The sequence below is a fragment of the Antechinus flavipes genome, chromosome 6, assembly GCF_016432865.1.
Source record: "Antechinus flavipes isolate AdamAnt ecotype Samford, QLD, Australia chromosome 6, AdamAnt_v2, whole genome shotgun sequence".
NCBI lineage: Eukaryota > Metazoa > Chordata > Mammalia > Dasyuromorphia > Dasyuridae > Antechinus > Antechinus flavipes.
This window is the reverse complement of record NC_067403.1, coordinates 254573968-254593931: the sequence shown is the minus strand read 5'-3', so window position 1 is coordinate 254593931 and position 19964 is coordinate 254573968. Positions and strand designations below refer to the sequence as shown.

At 55.3% G+C, this 19964-nt stretch overlaps 1 protein-coding gene and 1 long non-coding RNA gene across 5 annotated transcripts in view; one reads left to right on the top strand and one right to left on the bottom strand.

Annotated features, from left to right (window-relative positions):
* Positions 1 to 19510, bottom strand: part of MARK2 (microtubule affinity regulating kinase 2) — a 48920-nt gene extending 29410 nt beyond the window's left edge. For 2 of the 4 annotated variants that reach the window (XM_051967360.1, XM_051967361.1), the window contains exon 1: positions 19374 to 19510. In XM_051967360.1, the coding sequence (XP_051823320.1) occupies positions 19374 to 19430 (57 nt within the window). In that variant the 5' untranslated portion in view covers positions 19431 to 19510. The remainder of the gene's footprint in view (positions 1 to 19373) is intronic. The other 2 variants (XM_051967356.1, XM_051967357.1) reach the window with 1 other exon arrangement.
* LOC127541979 (uncharacterized) lies at positions 212 to 2751 on the top strand. Its single transcript, XR_007948516.1, has 2 exons — positions 212 to 693; positions 1070 to 2751. It is a non-coding gene; the product is annotated as an uncharacterized LOC127541979 (long non-coding RNA).
* Positions 19511 to 19964: the final 454 nt, after the last annotated feature.

Here is a 19964-nt window from a genome sequence, read left to right as displayed (position 1 = left end):
CCCCCAAATCCTCCTTCTAACTCCAGCGGAGGCAAGGGTCACCCTGGGGTCTGGAGTTCTTCTCACAAACAGCTCCGCCCCATCAAGTGACGGCAGCCTCTCCAGCCCGGGTGCCAGTCATCCCAGGGAGAGATAACCAGCTCACGTGAACAGCAAACATGCTCTGTTCCAGCTGTTTACAGGCAAGAAGATTAGAACAAACTATGGAGGGGAGAGAAGGAGGCAAACCTGGGACACAGGGAGCCCAGGATTGTGGCACAGAGGCCTTCCCCCAAGGAGTTTTTGCCCAAATAGAAAGCAGAAACCTCCTAGGATGCCAAGGCAGCCAAATGGGCCAAATTCTGCGGAAGGCTGAATGACCTTGAGAAACGGCTCCATTTCCCGCCGTTCAAGGGGGATATGGTCAATAAGGCGGCCTGAAGGGTTGCTGAAGCGCCTTCCCCAAGTGGCTGTTATATCGCGATTGCCCAAGTCCTTTGGCAGCAGCCCAAGGTGTGTGAAGGCAGTGCCAGCTGGGTGAAGAAGACCTCAAGTCAAACCACAAATTCCCACCCAGTGCTCACCCCAACCACAGCCTCAGGCAGAAAGAAGCCCTTCTAAGGCCCCCCTGGGGTCTCGGGACCTGAGCAGAAGACAAGTTGAAGAAATCTGACAGATGATCTCCCATCTCCCCCAAAAGCAGGCAGGACACCGGTGAGTGCGGCAGCTGCCGGGCCTGGAAGACTCCCCCTCTCCTTCAGCCCCCTAACTTTCCCCTCCAGGCTTCCTCTCTGCAGCTTGTAAGCTCAATCAGTTGGGGGAAATTCGTGAAGCTGGGCCCCTTGAGCTGCATTCCCATGAGAAGAGGAAGCCAGCCCAGGGCTCACTAGACTGGCTGCCCCAGCTCCCTAAGGCCGGCTGCCCCAGCTCCACTAAGACTGGCCGCCCCAGCTCCCTAAGGCCGGCCGCCCCAGCTCCCTAAGGCCGGCCGCCCCAGCTCCACTAAGACCGGCCACCCGAGCTCCCTAAGACCGGTGCTCAGACTGGGTGGCTGCACTCTCTTGAATCTGCCCCCATCTTCATGCTGTAGAAAACTAGAGGCCGCGAGTTGGGAAGGAAGGAGCCCAGCTCAGAGAAGATGGACGTGAGCCCCCTCCTTCTACAAACAACCCCTGAAGCAGCGGACAGAGCAGCAGAAGCCTTTGCTCTGGCTCTCCACGCCAGGCTGAGGTCGGGGCCAGGGTCTGCGCCTAGGCCTGGGCACAGGCTTCACTAGGGCCCAAAGGGATCCGCAACTGTGACCACAAGTTCAGCCCAAAGCCGGTAATGAGCTCCCAAGGGAGCACCTTACTCACACGTCCATTAATCTTCCCCCAGATGACTGCCATCCGGGGGAGTGGTGGGCAAGGTGGGCAAGCTCTGGTTTGCTTGGCAGGAGGGGTGCTGAGGAGGGGAGATGGCACTTTGCTGTCTGCAAGCACCGCCCTGCTGGAGGTCACTGGAGCTCACGCACAAAGTGCTCCCAGCCACTGCCCAGAGCACGATCCAACACACAGGAAGGGCTGGCCAGCTGCCGGCACCTCTGGCGTTCCTGTCCCCGGGCCTGGAACACACCAGGAGAGACCTGGAGGCTTCTGGGCTCAGGGAGAAGGAAGGAGAGCCAGCTTTTGCTGGGTGGCGTGGGAACCCTTCCCCACCACAAGAGAGGGAGGCCCAAGTGTCTGCACACCAAGTCTCCTCCTGTGGCCCCTGAGCGGCAGCAAGGTGGGGCCTACCATTACCTGGGCCAACCCAGGGTGCAGCTATCCCAACTCCCCATCTCTGGGAGCACAGAATCACCTGCTCTTTGTCTCCCACACGGGGGTGACCATTGACACGGGAACACATGCGTCCTCACTGGCTAACAGCAGCTCTGGACCCGCTCCCGGCAGTACCTGGGGCTGTCGGGCTCCAGAAAGGCCTGGGGAGGAACAGACAGAACTGGGGACTTGCCACACCACCCAGGTGAGCTCCTGAGACCCAGCTGGGCCAGTGAGGACCTGGGGTTTCTCATCTCCTGAGAAAGTTCACATAGGAAAAAAACATGCCCTGTCCCTGGCAAAACACTCAGGAGCATAGCAGTGCTGAGGTTCGGGCGGCCCGGACAGAACTGGAAAACTGCTGTTTATCCCAAAGCCATCACGTCACCGAACCCGAGACTGGGGGGGCTTACTGACAGTGCAGAGAATACAAGGTTGGGAGGGACCTGCACCTAATCTCTTCCGGAGCCTGGCCCACAATCTACTAGGGAAGAGACAGCTCCCAGATCTGCACCTAAATAAGAAAAGTATTCTCAAGTTCTTTGAATCTGGACCCCACTGGACCTGAATGCTGGCTGCAAGGAAGGCTGGGCAGCCCAGAAGCAACAGAGTGCTTGTTCCTCCTGTACCTTCTCGGTGAACCCTGCCCAGAGTCCCCCAATGACTGGTACCCTCTTTCTCTGTTCAGCCATTTCTATCTAAAAGGTGCCATGAGCTTTCTTTTTCTTTTGAAATTTTCTTTTTTATTTATCTTTAACACACATTTACATTCAGTCTCCTCGGATCTTTTTCTGGACGCAGATGGCGTTTTCTCTCCAGAGTTTCCTGGGATTGCCTTGGATCCCTGATCCCTGAGAAGAGCTGAGCCTTTCACAGTTGACCATCCCATGTTCTTGCTGCTTCTGTATACAGTGTATCCCAGCTCATTTCGCTCATTATCAGTTCATATAAATCGTTGCGGGCCTTTCTAAAATCAGCCTGTTCATCATTTTTATAGAACAATAACATCCCCTCACCTTCGTGTGCCTCAGTTTGTTCGGCCATTCCCCAGTTTGGGGGCATCTACCCATTGTCCAATTCTTTGCCCCCACAAAAAGAGCTGCTACCAACATTTGTGCGCCCGGGGGAATCTTTTCCCTCCTTTGTGATTCCCTTGGGATACAGACCCAGCAACGGGTACCACGAGCTTTCAGGGACTTTCTTTCTTCCCCTGGAGAGGCACCGGGTCATTGGCAGGATTTTAGATTAACCCACATGAGCTAAGCGAGCCAGGCCTGATGTCCTTCCCAGTCCCTTCTACACTTCCCTTGTCCAGGCCCTCGAAGGAGAATGGTCTCTCCTCCCCAGGAGGCAGGAGCTCTGCCACACCTGGGGGACCTTCCACTTCCCAAAGGCCCTCGTGTAAACTGGGCGACCTCCAACTCCTTCCAGCTCAGATGCTCTAGGAACACTGTGATTCACTAAACCGGTCTTTCCGCCACGTGGAGCCAGGAAAAGGGGAACTGCGCTTCTTGGGCCTGGACAGATCGGTCCGGTCAGACCAAGAGTTGGACCCTCGTGACCAGCTTGTCCCTAGAGTCCTCACTGGGTGCCGGGGTCTTGCTCAAATGTGGGGGGGATGTAGAGGACTCTGTGGATCGTGGCCCCACAACTGAGGAAGGCCCTGGGAGGCAGCAGGACCCGGGAACACGGTGACCACATCCCATCCAGAAGAGCTTCATCCCAGCAGCACCGGGGGACTTTCCCTCGAGTCCAACATCTGGCCTTCAGGCCCGCCATCTACTCACCTCCTGGGTCTCGGTCTCCTCACCTGTAAAACAAAAGGGCCGGACCAGGCGGCCTCCCGTGTCCTCTCTGGCCCTGGGTCTGACCCTTAAAACCTCTGAAAAATCACAGCAAGGAAGAACTGTAGAGAGGGCCTTTCAAGGCTTTCCAGGTGAGGAAACTGAGGCTCAGAAAGGGAGATAAAGCTAAGAAAGGGCAGAGCCCACCCGGGAGACCACAGAAGGAGCAGAGCTGGACCACCTTCTGTCCTCTTGGCCTCGCCCCCAGCGCCCACAAAAGGGGCCGCCCCACCCCCCAGAGGCCGCTGCCAGGCCCAGCCCCTGTCCCTGAAGGCCACACCCAGCACCTGGTCCTGGCACCTGCCCTCGCCCTCCTCCCCACCCATGGTTCCCACAGAAGCCCAGGAGACTCCAGGGACTCTTGGGGGAGGAGCAGCCTCAGGCGGCATAATCCAAGGGAGAGAGTGACTCAGCGGGGCTCTGCAAGCAGGGGTTTCAGTGTCCCTCCCCATTCCAGGGAGGGGAAACAGTGGGCAGGAGCAGACCAGCCTGACAGGCCCTCTGCTCCACTGCACCCCAGCCCCAGCACAGAGACACACAGAGACAGAGACAGAGACACAAGATAGAGACAGAGCTAGACATGGAGACACAGAGAGAAACTGACAAAGACAGACAGAGATAAGAGACAGAGACAGAAACAAAGAGACGTAGAAAGAGACAAAGAGAGAGACAGACACAGAGCCACAGAGAGAAAGACAGACAGAGATAAGAGACAGGGACACAGAAAGACAGACACAGAGACAGAGAGAGACACAGACATAGAGACATAGAAAGACAGACAGACACACACAGAGCTGATCCAGTTCTCAGGCAAGGTTCAGAGCATCAGAGTTAAAACTAGGTAGAGTTTGTCTCAAAGAAGCCTCTGCTCTGAATGAAGGTGGGACCCAGAAAAACCCGCCACCATGGGATGACCTGCACTAAGGGTTTGGGGCTTCCGCCAGCTCATGGCAGTCCAGCATGCACCAGGACAAGGAGGCTGCCCTGGCCCCAGAAGGAGCACCAGGGCATCTCTGCGACGTCCGCCCTTGTGATCTAGTTTCCTCCAGTCCCTCCTGGGCTGTGAGCCTCTCCTGGAGGCCTAGACAAACCTCTGTGAAACAGAAGCAAGAATGTACAATCCTTTAGTTCAGAGAACCCCCACCTTGCTTGTGTCCCACTCCCCTCAGATGGTCCAGTAAAGGCCACAGATCCTTTCTCAGAGTGTTTTTAAATACATAAAATGAACTACAGTAGCAACATATTATAACAATATGTTAACAACACACCTGTCAGACTGGCGAGGATGACAGGAAAAGATAATGCGGAATGTTGGAGGGGATGTGGGAAAAGGGGAACACTGATTCATTGTTCGTGGAACTGTGAACACATCCAGCCATTCTGGAGAGCAATTTGGAACTATGCTCAAAGTTATCAAACTGTGCAGACCCTTTGATCCAGCAGTGTTTCTACTGGGCTTATACCCCAAAGAAATACTAAAGAAGGGAAAGGGACCTGTATGTGCCAAAATGTTTGTGGCAGCCCTGTTTGTAGTGGCTAGAAGCTGGAAAATGAATGGATGCCCATCAATTGGAGAATGGTTGAGTAAATTGTGGTATATGAATATTATGGAATATTATTGTTCAGTAAGGAATGACCAGCAGGATGATTTCAGAACTGATGCTGAGTGAAATGGGCAGGACCAGGAGATCATTATATACTTCAACAACAATACTATATGATGCTCATTTCTGATGGATGTGGCTCTTTTCTACAATGAGATGACTAAGGCCAGTTCCAATGATCTTGTGATGAAGAGAGCCATCTACACCCAGAGAGAGGATGGTGGGAACTGATCACAACATAGCATTCTCACTCTTTTTAATGTTGTTCGCTTGCATTTTGTTTTCTTATTCATTTCCTTTCCTTTTTGTTCTTGTGCAAGATAATTGTATAAATGTTTACATATATTGGATTTAACATATATTTTAACATGTATAACATATATTGGATTGCTTGCCATCTAGGGGAGGGGGGGGAGGGGAAAATTTGGAATATAAATCTGTGCAAGGGTCAATGTTGAAAAATTATCCGTGCATATGTTTTGAAAATAAAAATATATATCTCTTTCAATATGGCCATGATCCCAGTTTTTTTTTTTTTTTCATGATCCCAGTTTTTAAGAATCCCTGTGTTAGGTTACTTGATGGATTAAGTGATGGTAGATAAATGTATAGAGACGCGCACTGCGAGCGTTGCAGGAACTACTCTTGTCTCTGGACAGGCAGGCTGTGAGCATCCTTCCTCTTCACCCATTTGCTCTAGATCTACATCATGAGATCTTGACACCATCAAGAAAGGGGACAAACCCTCCTTCTTATTCTTTTCTTCTAAAAGAGCCACATTTTACCAACCACAACAGTACCTTTCTATAATGGCCCAATCAGTTTAAAGCAACTTCAATAATAAAAGGATTTGATAACAATGAGCATCCGAGATTCAAATCAACAAAAAACCAGCAAGGATGAACATGGGTGAAAAAACCAGTCACCATCACAATTCTGACTAGGAGCGGAGATTCTTATTAGGGACTGGCAGCCAAGAACATTTGACAATGTGTTGGGGGAAAAAAAAGGCACAAAAACATGCGGGCCAATAGGATCTGGAGGAACCGCCTGGGCTGTTTTCTCTCCGACTAGACTGTACCAGCTGGGCATGTGCTACCAGTTCTGAGAAGGGATCACAAAGCGCCAGTGAGGCAGCGCCCTTCCCTGCCTGTTCCCACACCTCATCACAAGGGCAGCAATTACATTCCAACATGGCGCCTCCCTGGTGTTGGGACCTCTTCAGACTTATGGACAATACACATGGATAATTCAAGTTAGGAAATGGATGTCACTGAAGCAAAATTGGGGGAAATGTAAATGAAAGTCACGGTAGCGTGAGAGCGTGGAATGAGCTTTGGGAATGGGAGGCAGAGGTTTCAAATCAGCTCAGCCACTTGCTACGGGTGTAATCTGAGGCAAATCACCTGCCTACTGCAGGCTGCACACTTCCCCTCTCTTTTCTGTCCAGAAAGTTGGCCTAGAACCTGGAAAGTGAAGAAAAGGCCCCTTCCTCCCCACCCGGCCTGTCATTCTGGCTGCCTGGGCTTCTTTCATTTCCCTCCCAGAACGCTCTGGGCACCTGCTAAGCGTTCTGGATCCAGGAAGCCCAGAATAAAGGTTCACCATTGCCACACTAACTGCAGACAGCTGAGCACTGCTTTTTCCACGAGAGAATATCCCTCTTCTAAGACGACACGTACTACACCAGATAAAATACCGGAATATTTTAAAAAGATAAAATTACTCCAATGTAATCATATTCTTTTTTCATCTCCAAACCACCACATACTTTAAAGCATGGAAGCCGTCCCACAGGCACTTGAGAAAACTACAGGAACAAACCCTAAAAGAAAATCCAGTTCGCAGCTTCCTAAGATCAGAGATCCGAGGTGGAAAGCCCCACTGGGATGCTCTGTTCTAACCCCATTACTCTATGAAGAGAAAACTGTAGTCCAGACTGGTCACGGGGCCAGCTGCAGATCCTCTCCGAGGAGGAAGCATCCAAAGCAGGAATCCAACCCTGGGTCCCAGTGCCACTTCCCCTGTGTTTGCTCACCATGTTAGGACTTTTCTGGAGTAAATCCCAACTCACCAGACCTGCTGCCTGAGAGGCCCTCCCAGAGGCTGCTTCCTCCCACCTGGCCCCTTCTCTCTCTGGACATAAAACAGAAAAGACCCGCCAGCCCTGCGGCCTAAAAACCAGAGGTCAAGCTCAGTTCTGCACTAGGACCCCCTGGATGATATGGGGGCCACCTCTCCATTTTCTCCAACGAGTTTTCCTTGGTTTTTCAAGCTCTGAGCCTCGACAGCGTCCCATGACACACTTATTCTGATTATGGGACTGAAAACAGAAGTTAACAAGCTAGATTACAATCGAATCCATATGCTTTAGAGGCCGACTGACCAATGACCTAAACCGCAGGTGACTGACTGTAAAAGGCACTTAATAATAGTAACATTCCATATGAAATGCTGATTTCCAGGTGAGAAACTACCAAAAAAAAAAAAAAAAAAAAAAAGCCCAAGTACACCAAGGAACAAAAGAGGGCTGCCAGCTCTTGTGGTAGCAAAGAATGACAGAATTAAGTGTTTCCCTTTGGGATTTCAATAGTATTTCCTTCCTCGTATTTTAATTACAATTAAGAGCTCTCAGGTACACAGACCTTTAAGGGTTACAAAGCATTTTATATGTGGTAAGTCACTTGATGCAAACAATCCAGTGAGGGAGGGATGAGGAAACTGAGGCAGAGGGAGTGCCCCTGGGCACTGGCCCTTGTCTGATGTGCCAAACCCTGATGGCCTCCTTTCCCACAGCCTCCATGCCAGTGCCAGCTCCCTGGCCCCTGGTTCTCCCTTCCTTTCCACTTTTCCTCCAACAAATGGGTCACAGGTTAGTTACATAGCCTGTGTCTCAGGCCTCTGAAAAAGAAAGTAGCCCTCTGCCCTGGGGTTTCCCAAGGCGGGCCAAAGGCCGCTTTCTCTGCCAGCAGTCCTCCACCCTGTCCTGGTCCCACAAACCAACCAAGGCTCAGACAGAGGCCAGTCCCAGAGTCTGATGGCTCCAGAATTGGTGACCTCACCTCAAGTGTTCCTCCTGTCACTCTTTCCTCAAACTCCAGAGCCTCTTTTGCCTCCAATTCAAAGAGAAATTCTCCTATTTGGCTGGCATTGTCCTCAGAGCCAGGCTCTAGCACATCCTGTGGGTGCAGAGAGGGCTTTCAGGCCTGTAGAGCATTGGGCCCACTCTCCTCCAAACCACCTGACCTTGCCTTTTTGCTCACATGGGACCCTCTGTGCCCACCCGGATCTAATTCCGGATGCCCTGACCCAGATCCATGTTGTCTCCATCCACAAGCCTCTCTGTCTCATATCCCCGGCCCAGAAACACAGGGTGGGCCACCCAGCAGCCTCTTAATCCGGGCTTGATGGGCACGATCAATGGGATTTTACTTTTCATTAAAAACCCAAACCCAATCAAACCCCACGCCAAGTATTATCTCAACTCTCCCGGGAAGCTGGAGACCGTCAGGGTCAGGAGCAGATCCGGTCTCCAGGAGTCACTGCTGCCAAAAGTCCAGCCTCCAGACCATCGCAAACCTCCCTCTCGGGAGGGCCGGGCCGGAAGGAGGGCCCTCCCAGCACCCCCAGCACACCACAAGGCAGCGTCAGCACGAGATGGGAGGGTGAGATCTCACTTGGTGCCTGCAGATGAAAGCCACAGCAAGGATCGTGCCGCCCGGCGGTGAGTCTACGGAGGAGTTGCTGTGGGAGCCAAGGAGCTGGGGTGGGGTTGGGAAGAGAAGCCAGTCCAAGGCCGCTCCCTGGGGGGGAGAGGAGGAGGAGCTCCTCACATCATGATGAAACCTTTCCTGAACTCTGAGCTGATACCAGCGCAGCCACCCAAGATAAGCCGCCGAGGGTTTCCCACCGAGAACTTCTCCAGCTCAAGCGTCCCAGGTGTGAAAGGAGGGACTCGGCACCTCCGCATTCCATCCCGAAGAAAGCCCTCTTCTCCACATCGCCGATCATGTCGGCTTCCACCTCCCCGGTGCCATTTTGTCATTAAGGGATTGGTGTTCAACAGCCTGCGTTTGGCTCATGTTGGCGGCCTGCCCTATCAGTTGTTTCACAAGTAGTTTCTGTGGTTTCAAGAAAGGCAGGGTGTTTGATTTTAAACAATGTTTTAAAAATATATTTCAGAATAGGGTTCATCCATTCTGCAGCGGGAAGTGGGGGAGATCAAAGCAAAAACTGAAACCCAGAGGAGGAGTCTGGAGGGGCCAAAGGGCCTGGGGCCAAGCAAAGGAAAGCAGACTGCTCAGCACCTAGACTGGGAGCTTAACTGCTTTTCCAATTATAAGAAATTAAGGGCATTAGAAATTAGACTTAAGATGTGAAGGTTTGTACCAACCTTCACCTTTCCACCACTAAAATAAATTCACCTAACCCTGATTTATTTATGAAAAAAAAAAATCCCCAACAGTTCAAAATCAATGTGAAGGATTGTCATCTAATCAATTAACAGGCAGCCCTCTCATCAGGCAGCCTGATCACAGTAATTAAGGTAAAGACTCTCCTCTCTGGGAATCTCCACCACACAGAAGGGTAGAAGCCCAAAGGACCCAGCCCATTAGTCGGAGGCAGATCCCTCCCCAAGGGCTCCTGATGGAAGCAGAGGCCCAGCTTTCCCAAGAAACACCTGGCTCTCAAATGGCTGCCTCTTCCTGCCTGGCTCCTGGGGAATCTGACCATAAAGGTGAAAGCCAAATGTCCCGCCCTTTCTCAGAGGGGAAGCCTAAGAACTGGACTTCCAATACTCAGGCCCACCTGCTCCTTCCTCAGAGGTGCCATCCGGTCTGACCTGCCTTGTGGCCCTGCCTGGGTCTCTATGATGGGGGGAGGGAAAGAAGGGCAGTGACACTCACCAGCCCCTCCAATCCCTTTCCAGAGCCGGAAGCCCACCACCGCCAAACAAGTCATGGCCCTTCAAGTGGACTCAGGCCGGTCAGCCGCTTCTCCCGAGGGGAGATCCAGGTGACCGGCACCTGCCGCCCGTGCACCCACCCCCAGAACCCAAGCCAGGGCAGCAAGTCCCAAAGGGGCCGCCCACACCAATAAGCTCAGGCCACGGCAGCAAAGGCACTTCTTGGTCTCTGAGAAAGGAGTTGAGCAGGGAGCGCCACTATTAGCACGGGCTTCAGAAGAGAGAAGTAAAACAGAAGAAAAAAGGCCAAATGAGTACAAACAGGAAACGGGGGTGAGTTACACAAGAGAAATCAGCAGGCCGGCCAGAGTGCAGTTCCCAGAGATAAACTGGCAAGCACCATGGGCATCCAGAGGCCTGGCACTACCAGCTCCCAGTCTCCTTGGCAGCCCCGGCCACAAGCAAGGCTCTCTGTACCTTCCTGGGCACTGGTGCCACACAGCCCCAGGCCGAGAAGAGAAAACAAGGGAAGCCAGCCTGGAGGCACAGCCTGGAGCAGCACCCATTTGGGGAAGGGTCCTCTCAGTAGCAAAGAGTCCCAAGCTGAGCCCAGCCGGGCAAAACAGACCATATCCTGGGCCTGAGGGGCTCATTTGATGGCCACCCCCTTCTGAGGACACCAGAGGAATTCTCAGAGGCAGAAAAGGGCAAATCCTGCCTCAGGATGAGCTCCTAAATCCTTCGGTGGTGCTCTGAGAAGCCCCAAAGGGGAGGTGGAGTCATTTCTGCATTTATACCGTTCCTACAAGCCCAATGGACCAGCCAAGGACAGAGGGAAAACAGGAGGAGGATGGGATCCAGCCCTCAGCTCCAAGCCCAATTCGGAACAACTCTGCTCTTCACTCCAGCCTCAGGTCCAGCTCGGAGTTCCTCCCTCCCTTGCTGAGGTGGGCTCCCCGGCTCTAACTCCATATTACTGAAGCTAAGTAACACCAATGGGAGGGTGGAGGCATCCTTGGCTCCCTAGGGACAAATCCAAGCCCATTAGGACCATGATTCGGAACTCGGTGGAGGGCCTCCGTGGGCTTAGGGACCGTTAGGAGCGGAGCACTCGGAGGAGGAGGGAGGATCATGCTTTCTTACACCTCCTACACAGGTACGTGGAAGCCGGGACAAAGGACTCTGCAAATGAACCAGAAAGAGAGGAATCCCAGAGTGGGGGGAGAGCCCCTGAATGAGGGGACTCCAGGAAGACCGCTGCAGTCACAGTAAGAGACGGAGTGATTTAGGCAAGGGGGAGGAGGGCTTTGGTGGAGACACTTACTTATCTGGGGAAGGGACAGATATGGCCAAAGGTCCAGCAGCCATCCTGGAAAAGGGATCGCCAAGGAGACGGCACGACGGACACGGCAGGAGAACACGGACACGTGGGACACCATGGGGGTCCCCATGAGTCACCTGCTACTTCTAATAAATGGCCGCAAAGTGAGAGAGAAGCCCACGTGAGACCCTGCTCCAGCAGAGACGTCCCTCCTGAAGGGGCCGGAGGAGGGAGAGCTCCTTGGCAGACGAGCCCACGAGAGACATGCGAGACAGAGACAGTGGCAAAGTCAACATGGGGGCGCAAGCAATGGGAAAGCAGAAGGCCCAAGCGCTAGGCCTGGAGGACCTGGACCCTGCCAGCCGCTGATGGCGCTCTTCAAGGAGAGAGCCGCCTTGCCGTTCTCAAACAGCCCAAAGGCCCGTTGGCGCCGCCCTGGGGAAAGTGAAGGGAGCTGGCCGTGCCCATCGCCTCTATTTAATGCAGCCAAAGTACAAGGAGGACGGCCGGGACTGGCCCAGAGAAGCCACTTAATGTGGCTCAGACCCCCAGGTCGGGGAAAAGGCACTGTCTGGCCTAGACCAGGCTGCCCCTCACTGGGCACAGGCCTCTCGAAAGACCCCCTGAGGGGAGTGGGGATCAAAGGGGTTCAAAAAAAGTCCTCAGGAGAAACCCGCCAGACCTAGGGAAGACTTCAAGGCCTTCTCCTCCCAGGCCGTCCCCAGACACTGTCCTTGGCCCTCACCTCAGAGGTTACAAAGCACTTTCCTGGAGGAGGCAACGCAAGCACTGCTCTGCCCTTATCACAGAAGAGAGTGGCAGGCGCAGTGCCTCGGGGACACCTGCCTCCTCTTCCTCACATGGCATTAGCAGGGCGGTTCTACAGATCCAGGAGAGAACCTTTCTCCCCCTATGGCCAAGCCAGGGACATTCCAGGGCTAGCGTCCAACCCTGGGACCCCGGAAGGGCTAGCGTCCAACCCTGGGACCCCGGGAGGACTAGCCCCGCCTCATTCCACCCTCCAATACCTCCACCTGTCAGCTCCTCCTCTGGAACAGAAGCTCACTGAGGGCAGGGAGGGTCGTTTGCATTTCTATGTCCGCACTGCCCAGAAAGCTCTCAGAAATGTGGGGTGATTTCTGGGTCTCAGTGGTGAGGCCGGGGGTTTGGCCAACCAAGAACCGGCAGAGTAGAGGAAAAGCCGGAGCAGCACGGTGGTGGTCGTGGGGAAGGGGAGTCACGCAGGAAGAGGAAATGATCAGAAGCCATACAGAGACCCCAGAAGGCGGAGGAAAACACGAGAATCAGGACAAGTCCACCCAGGTCCCACAGAAGAGCGAGCCCTGCATTCAGGGTCATCACGTCTGGGTGGAAAACCTGGCTCGACATCTGCTGTGTCATCATGGGCAAAAAGAGGCCTCTCCCCTCTGTGAGCCTCAGTTTCCCCATCTGTGAATCAAAGCTAGCACCAGCAGCAGCTCACTCCGCAAATCTCTGCCAATGTGGCCCGGCGGGTAAAGGAATCACATGTACATGCAACGTTCCACACCTATGGGCCCATTCCGTTTCTGCAAAGCCGTGGGAGGGAGAGCACATCCCTGCTTTGGAGCAGTCATAAAACTTTTTTAACCGGTGCAGGGGAATAGAATAGGCTCCCGGAGAGTTCCTCATTCCAGATATAAAGTCCACAAAGTCACCAAACCAGACAGAGGTTCGTTCCCAGGCTGCCTAAGGACAAACTCGCTCCACTGCCTAGAAAGGTGATCCGAGGAAGCAGGTTCTGAAGTCCCAGGCCACCCAGCAAGCCCCAACAGACCCCAGAAGGGAGTGCTCACTGCCAGGCTCCCCACTCACATCCTTAAAGGGGGAGGTCAAAGTGCCACGACTTAGAGGCAAGATCCTGCTTTTCATTTTCAGACGGGGCTGATCTTTGAGAGCTAGAACACGAAAATCTCAAGTTGGGATTTCTGCAAAAGCCTTCTTGTGTTTGGGGAAGATTTGCAAGAGTGAGCTCAGGACAGTTCTAAATCACAAGCCCGAAACACTCAGAAAAATAAATGCCCTCGAGATGAGCACGAAGCTCTCCAACAAGCCTTCTGTTCTCCCGCAGACAGCTGGCTGGGGCCGGGCGGCTGGGGGTGGGAGACACAAAGGCTGTTCAGATGACTCCCGGCTCAGGGAGGCAGCCCCAGAAGGAGCAAATGCTAGGAAATACCTATGGAGGCTCAGTGGCAGTACCAGGCTGCCACGATTGTTCAGAACCCTGCTCCGAAAGCAGAATACTCCCAGCTACTCCCAGATCCCTCCCCGACTGGATCCCAGTGAGAAAACTTACAACTGAAAAGCAAAGGCAAGGCGATCTAGGGCTGTGTGGGGCAAGCGCGAAGGCTTCCTCCCGAGCCTGTGGTGAATTCGTTTGCTCTGGGATGGCAGACAAAACCGAGCTAGTTTATCAATTCCCACCTTCCTCTGAGATCGGAAAACTGAAAAGGTCAAACTCGTGGGACTGTAAAGTAAAAAGTACCAAGACACAAGGGACAGCAACACCCTGTCAGGAGAGAACAAACGGACATCGGTGTCGTGTGACAGAAGTGGGGAAGCAAGGGAGTGGGGGGAAAGCCAGCAGAACCTCCGGTCTCAAGAGGGTGGAGGAAACAGGGGGCCGCCCTGCACACAGGATATCGGTTACCCAATCAAAACCCCAGCGTGAGGTGCTCGGGGGAAGCAGTAATCAGAGAATCACTGGGAGAGCAGAAGCAGTCTGGCCCCCGATGCCGAGGGCACAGGCAGGGACTGGGCTCGCAGATACCCCTGCATCCCCGACTAGGGACGGGAGCACTTCCTTAATTCCTAAAACCAAAAAAACTGTCCTGCTAATTTAGTCCTCAGCTGAGAAATCCTACCCGTGCCATTCCCTGAAATGCAGGTTCACCACTTGCTGTGTAAAGAAGGAAGTGTGACAGCGATGGGGGCGGCAGCCCCGGGAGGGGGGCCTTCTGTCTCCACCTGCTCTCGATTCCAGATTCCTTCCCATCCCACCTCAATGTCCAAAAGCCGGTCGGAGCTTCAGCTCTTCCCCACCAGCCTGGCAGCCCCCAACCTAAAGGTCTCAGGTCCAGGAGTGTCCCATTACAGCAGCCCAGAGTCAAGGGCTAGAGGTTAGCAAACCTGGGCCTTTCCCAGCGCAGCAACTGGTGAGCCCACCTCAGGCCAGGTCGTGCCTTTGAATGAGCAGCAAACAGAGGAGAGCGGCTCGGGTGGGGAGCCTCAGGCGTGCCATAGGGGGCAGGGGCAGAAGCCCCAGGCCCGCGCCCACGGCCAGCACTGGCGAGTGGAGGCCACAGCTGGTTGCAGAAGGCTTCGCTTGCCTTCAATAACCTCCGAAAGCCCCAGAGGACCGAGACCTTTGTGTTGCCAACATCCCAGTGAGGGAGGAAAGGAGGGCATTACTGGAAACCAGCTCAACTGGTTCTGCAAAGGAGCCCCTGGCCGGTTCCACTTTCCTTCCCCAAGTTAAAAAGAAAAAGGGCAGCAGCCCAGAGCCAGCACACATTCTCCCTCCGGGGCTTACCTTGCTGCCAGAATCTGTCCCCCAACCTTGTGATTACTGGGATTTATAAAGCTAAAATTAGTTAGTTCATAGGAGGAAATAATCATTTCTGCCTCTGGGAAAAAATTGATAATAGGAAATGTGCAGAATAAGGCGGGGAGGGCAGGAAGAACACACATACCACCCCCCTCCCCAAAGACAGATATCTGTGGAGAGAGCTCCCGGCCGGGCCTGAGAAGCTTCAAAACACCTCAGACAAAAATAGACATTCAGATAAAGGGACCCAACCTATTTATACCCCCAGCAGAGGAGCTGGGGGGGCGGGGGGAGCATGGGAAGAGAAGTCGGGCTTCCTGCTCACAGCCGCCCCGCAAACCTCTGGGCCGCAGCCCCACGATACCCTGCTCTCATCGCCACTGCGCTTCGGGAGGAGGGAGACCATCTCAACAGCCCGACCCTGGAAAAGGGAAAGTCACAGGACCCTGGAAAGCCCTCGAGGGAAACACCAGGCAAGCCTATGTGGAGATGGGGGAATGGCAGTCCTGGCGAGACAAGGGGGCCGGGACCCTCTCCCCCATCAGACGTCACAGGGCCCAGTGCTGTGCTCCCTTCACAGCTTTAAGGCCAAACAAACAAACAGGAGGGGAAGAAATGAAGAGATCACTCCAGTGACTCATCAGAGCTGAAGAGGGTTAGGGACAGGGTGGGGGGCCCAGATTCAGAAGTGAGAGTTCTGAAACCCCCAGCTCCCAGGAAGTGAGAGGGAAGGAGAGCACAGAGCCTCCTGGCCTGGAGGTGACCTTATTAAACCACTAACTTCAAGGGATGGCTCTCCCCCAGCCCTACTGAAGTGGGAAATCAAAAGAACCCTCAGGAATCCTAGGCCTAGAAAGTTTCATGGTTCAGATGGAATCAAACCCTCACTTCCTTCCATCCCATTCTCTAAGACAAGAGATTCTTTTTAGCAAAATGCTGCTTTGAGGCTGACCAGATCAAGAGAGAGGTTTCCAGTTGATTCAGAAAAGGAAGCCCACCCCAGCCCCTTCAGTCTGCCACGGCCGGGAGAGCATCCAAGGGTTACCGAGCAACTCCAATTCTCTCACCACGTTAATGGGTTCGGGAAGCGCTGGGGGCCTGTCTCGCGAAGCCAAAACACTGACAGGACCGACTCTGCCCACCTCCCATCTTACTTGACAATAATGGGCCGGAAGGCCCAAGGCTTGACTGTACTGCGGACATGAAATATTGATTCCAGTTGACATAATACAAATGGAATAGACTAAAGAAAGCTCCTAGGAGCAGAGAAGACACGTCAGCTTAGTGGAGAAACAGGGCACGGAACCAGCCCTGGTCACATACCCACAGCGCTGGAGTCATTCTGTTCAAAGGGGAACCAGTATGGGCTGGGAAGTTGTGGACTTCCCAAGAGAGCTCACTGCGTACATCTCAGGCTTACGGAAATTCTCGTGGCCCTGTCCTACCTTACAACGTTAAATTCCACTCACAACAGCCACCAAAAAAATATTTCCAGCCTGTCTCTGGTTACAACCTGAAAGGTTCCTGGTCCCTTTGCAAGGCCGGCTTTAACCTGAAGCCAGTTGAATTTCAACTATAAATCAACAGACCACACCCAGGACAGCCTTAAATCAAGCTGGAACCTCCAGTTTGGCCACTCCTGAAGTCAACAGAAAGCCGCGGCTGAAGGTCTTACCAAGGACTGACCAAGACTGGCTCGGAGTTTCCTGAATCACCTTTCCCCTCAGCCACAGCCCCGAATGAAGGCACGTCCAGATCTGAGGCCCCCTTGACCAGAGCTCCTGGGACAAGCTACCATGGGCTTAGGTATTGCAGCCAATCCCCCAACCTGCCCAGGCCTAGACCAGGAGGCTTCCCCACACGGGCAAAGGAGCATCCTCCTAGACAGGGCCTGCCTCCCCATCATCCTGCCCACTGTGACTGAAAACTCCTTCCGCCGAAATCATTAAAATAAAAGCGCCTTGTTTATCTATACCATTTTAAAGCCCTTTTCCTCACAACAACCAAGTATGTTGAATAGTGTTGCCATTAACCCCATTTCACAGAGAGAAAACTGATAAATCAATGCAACGTTCAAGGTAAAGCTGACCGGGAGCAGCCCAGAGCCTTAAAGCTGCCACTCGGACCTGGAATCTCCATCATCCCCGCAAGATCTCAGGCCCTTCTGGTCTGGTTTTTTCTCCAGGGCGGTGGAAGGCTGATGGCGGGGGCAAAGCTCTGAGCTCCCTGGGGGGACTCCAACGTGCCCACTGCCTCACAGGGCCTGGGGTCGGTGCTGGGTTTTCCTGGGCCGGCTCTCCCAGTCCGGACGGTTCCGAGGCCACAAAGTAGGTTCCAGGGCAGACCCTGGCCAACAGCAAGGAGATGCTCCCCCCTTCCCTCTTACTGTGGCCACTGGCTAGAAGACAAGCTGGCGCGGTGGTGACTGCCCTCCTGCCTGCCAAGCCTCCAATCCGGGAGCCCCATTTGAAAAAGGAAGCCAGAATTCCAGCCCCCAGCGCCCACCTCTGCTCCGGTGACAGCCACCTCCATCCCTCGACAGGCCCCTGAGGACGAGAAGTTGTGTCTGGGGCAGCAGATGGGACAGAACCTCCCTCAGAATCAGGTGTCGCCAAAAGCCGCTCCGGGCAGTCGGGCTCAGTGAGCGGGCCATCTCCCGGCCACACAAGGGCTATTTTTGTGCGTCGGCATTTCGGGGGGTGTTTTATTTTTTCAGACAGCTCTTGGGAAAAGGGCAGGGGAAAAAGAGGAAAAAGCCTGAAGATGCCAATTGTTTGTTTACCCATTTCTGGAAGAACCGGTTTAAGTCATTCTGAAGTAAACCCGGGGATAGAGAGCCTTTCATGGGGGTGGGGAGTCTCCTCCTGCCAGCAGGGAGGGGAAACCTTAGGGCTGCTCTCCTCAGCACCCAACTGGCTGCCGAGGCTGCCTTCCCATGGAAAAGCAGCAGGAAGAACAAGGTGGGGTTTCTCCTCCTTGGCTCCGCTGCCTACTCGGTCTCCAGCTCCAATGGGCTTCCTCCTCTTGGGGAGGATCCTGTCACCTGCTCAGGAGCTGCCTGTCCTTAGGTGTCAGAATCTGGGGTTTTCTGGAGGAGAGGAGCCGGGGTTAAGTTACGGGAGGAGCTCTTCTTCAGAGCCGCAAGGAAAGTAAATCAATAATAGGAAGAGCTGCGGAGGAGCCCCCAGATGGGGGGCACCCTAAGGATGCATAGCCCTGCCTCCCACCAGTCTTTCAATGGGCTGCCATAAAATAAAATGGCAGCAGGGAGCTTCAGTCCCTGGTATCTTCCTACATCCACTCCTTTGGCAAACCCCCTATGTGAACAGTCTGCTTTTATTGTCTGGGGGAGGAAGGAACCCCAAAAGGAAAGGCAGACAAAACAAGAGCAGGGCAACCACCGCTCAGCCAGCCCACAACTCCCGGGAGACCCCCACCCATCCGCCCACGCAGAGCACCCCTGCCCTAGGGCCTCTCTCAAAAAGTAGAAATCCAAACGCTGAGCTTGCAGTCTGAAGTTCCCTTCTAGCAGGGTCTGTGGGAGAGTGGGGCCGGCGTCAGTACGGGCTTAGCAAAGGGGGCGCCGGGAGACGAGCCGGAGAGCACGGAGGGCTCCAAAGGGAGCAGCTCCGGCCACAACCAGCGGCCAGCCTTGGTCCTCCCCAGCCTGTTTCACCCCCACACACTCAGTCCACCAGAGATAATGGAGACTCAAATGTCCAGGGGAAAGAATCCCTTCCACAACGGCCCTCCAAGCCGGCAGGGGAAGGGGAGAAGCAGCGAACGAGTGGGAGGATACCCCCGAGGAGAGGAGGAGGATGTGGAGGGGGGGGGTGTAAGTGTCAGCCCCCAGGGCCCCAGCACCCACGTCCGGGGATGGGGGAGGGGTCAGAAGAGGGTCAAGTTCGGGTGACAGATGACAGTGGGGGCAGGGGAGGCGGAGAGCAGGATCCGAGGTCTGCATTCACCACTTGCACAAGCCCTCCGCAAGCGGGTATAGACGCAGGACCGCCTAGTGTAGACGTGCGGCCGCGGGAGCCCGGTCCCCCACGCACCCCGGAGCAGGGCGGCCGGGGCCAGCTGACACTCGTGCCCCAGCGGAGCTCGAAGAGAGCCCGGCCCGGGCCGGGGGTCGCGGAAGCCACGCGGACCCCGGGCCGGGCGCGGGCGGAGCAACAGGTTGCCGGGAGAAAGTGACAGCGCAGAGGGCGGCGCGGGGGTCACAATGGGGGGCCTGGCGGGGGAGGGGGCGGCGGCCGCGATGACAGGACGCCCGGCAGGCCCGGCCGACACGGCGTGGGCACGGGCAGCGGCCCCGGACGGCGCGCTCCTACCTGCTGCTCCGTGTCCCTCTCGTTCAGCGTGGGCAGGGGGGTCCGGGCGCTGGACATGGTGCCGCCGGGGCCGGGGGCCCGGGGGCTGCGAGGAAGGGCCACGGGCGCCGGGCGGCTCAGCGCGGGGACCCCGGCCGCATGGGCCCCGGCCAGGGGTGCGGGGAGGCCGGGCCGGCCGCTCACGCCAGCCCCCGGCTGCGCCGCTCGGGCTAGGCCGCGCCGGCTCCGGGCGGCTCCGGGCGGCCCCCGGGCCCGGGCCCGGGCTGGGCTGGGCCGCCGCTCGGCCGCGCCGCCGCCTGGCCCGCTCGCCGCCCGCGCCGCCCGCACCGCGCCTCCGCTGCCTTCAGCGGCTCCGCTCCGCGCCCGCCTCACAGGCAGCCGCCGCCGCCGCCGCCGGCCCTGCTGCTCCCAACATGGCCGCCGCCGCCGCCGGCCCTCGGCTCTTTCCGTCGCCAGCGGCCGGAAACAGCCGAAGCGCCGGGCGCCGGGCTCCCGGCTGAGACGGGCCTCCGGAAACAGCCGAAGGCGGGGGCCGCGGGAGCGCGCGCGCCGGCCGAGAGCTCCGGAAACAGCCGAAGGGGAGCGCGGTGG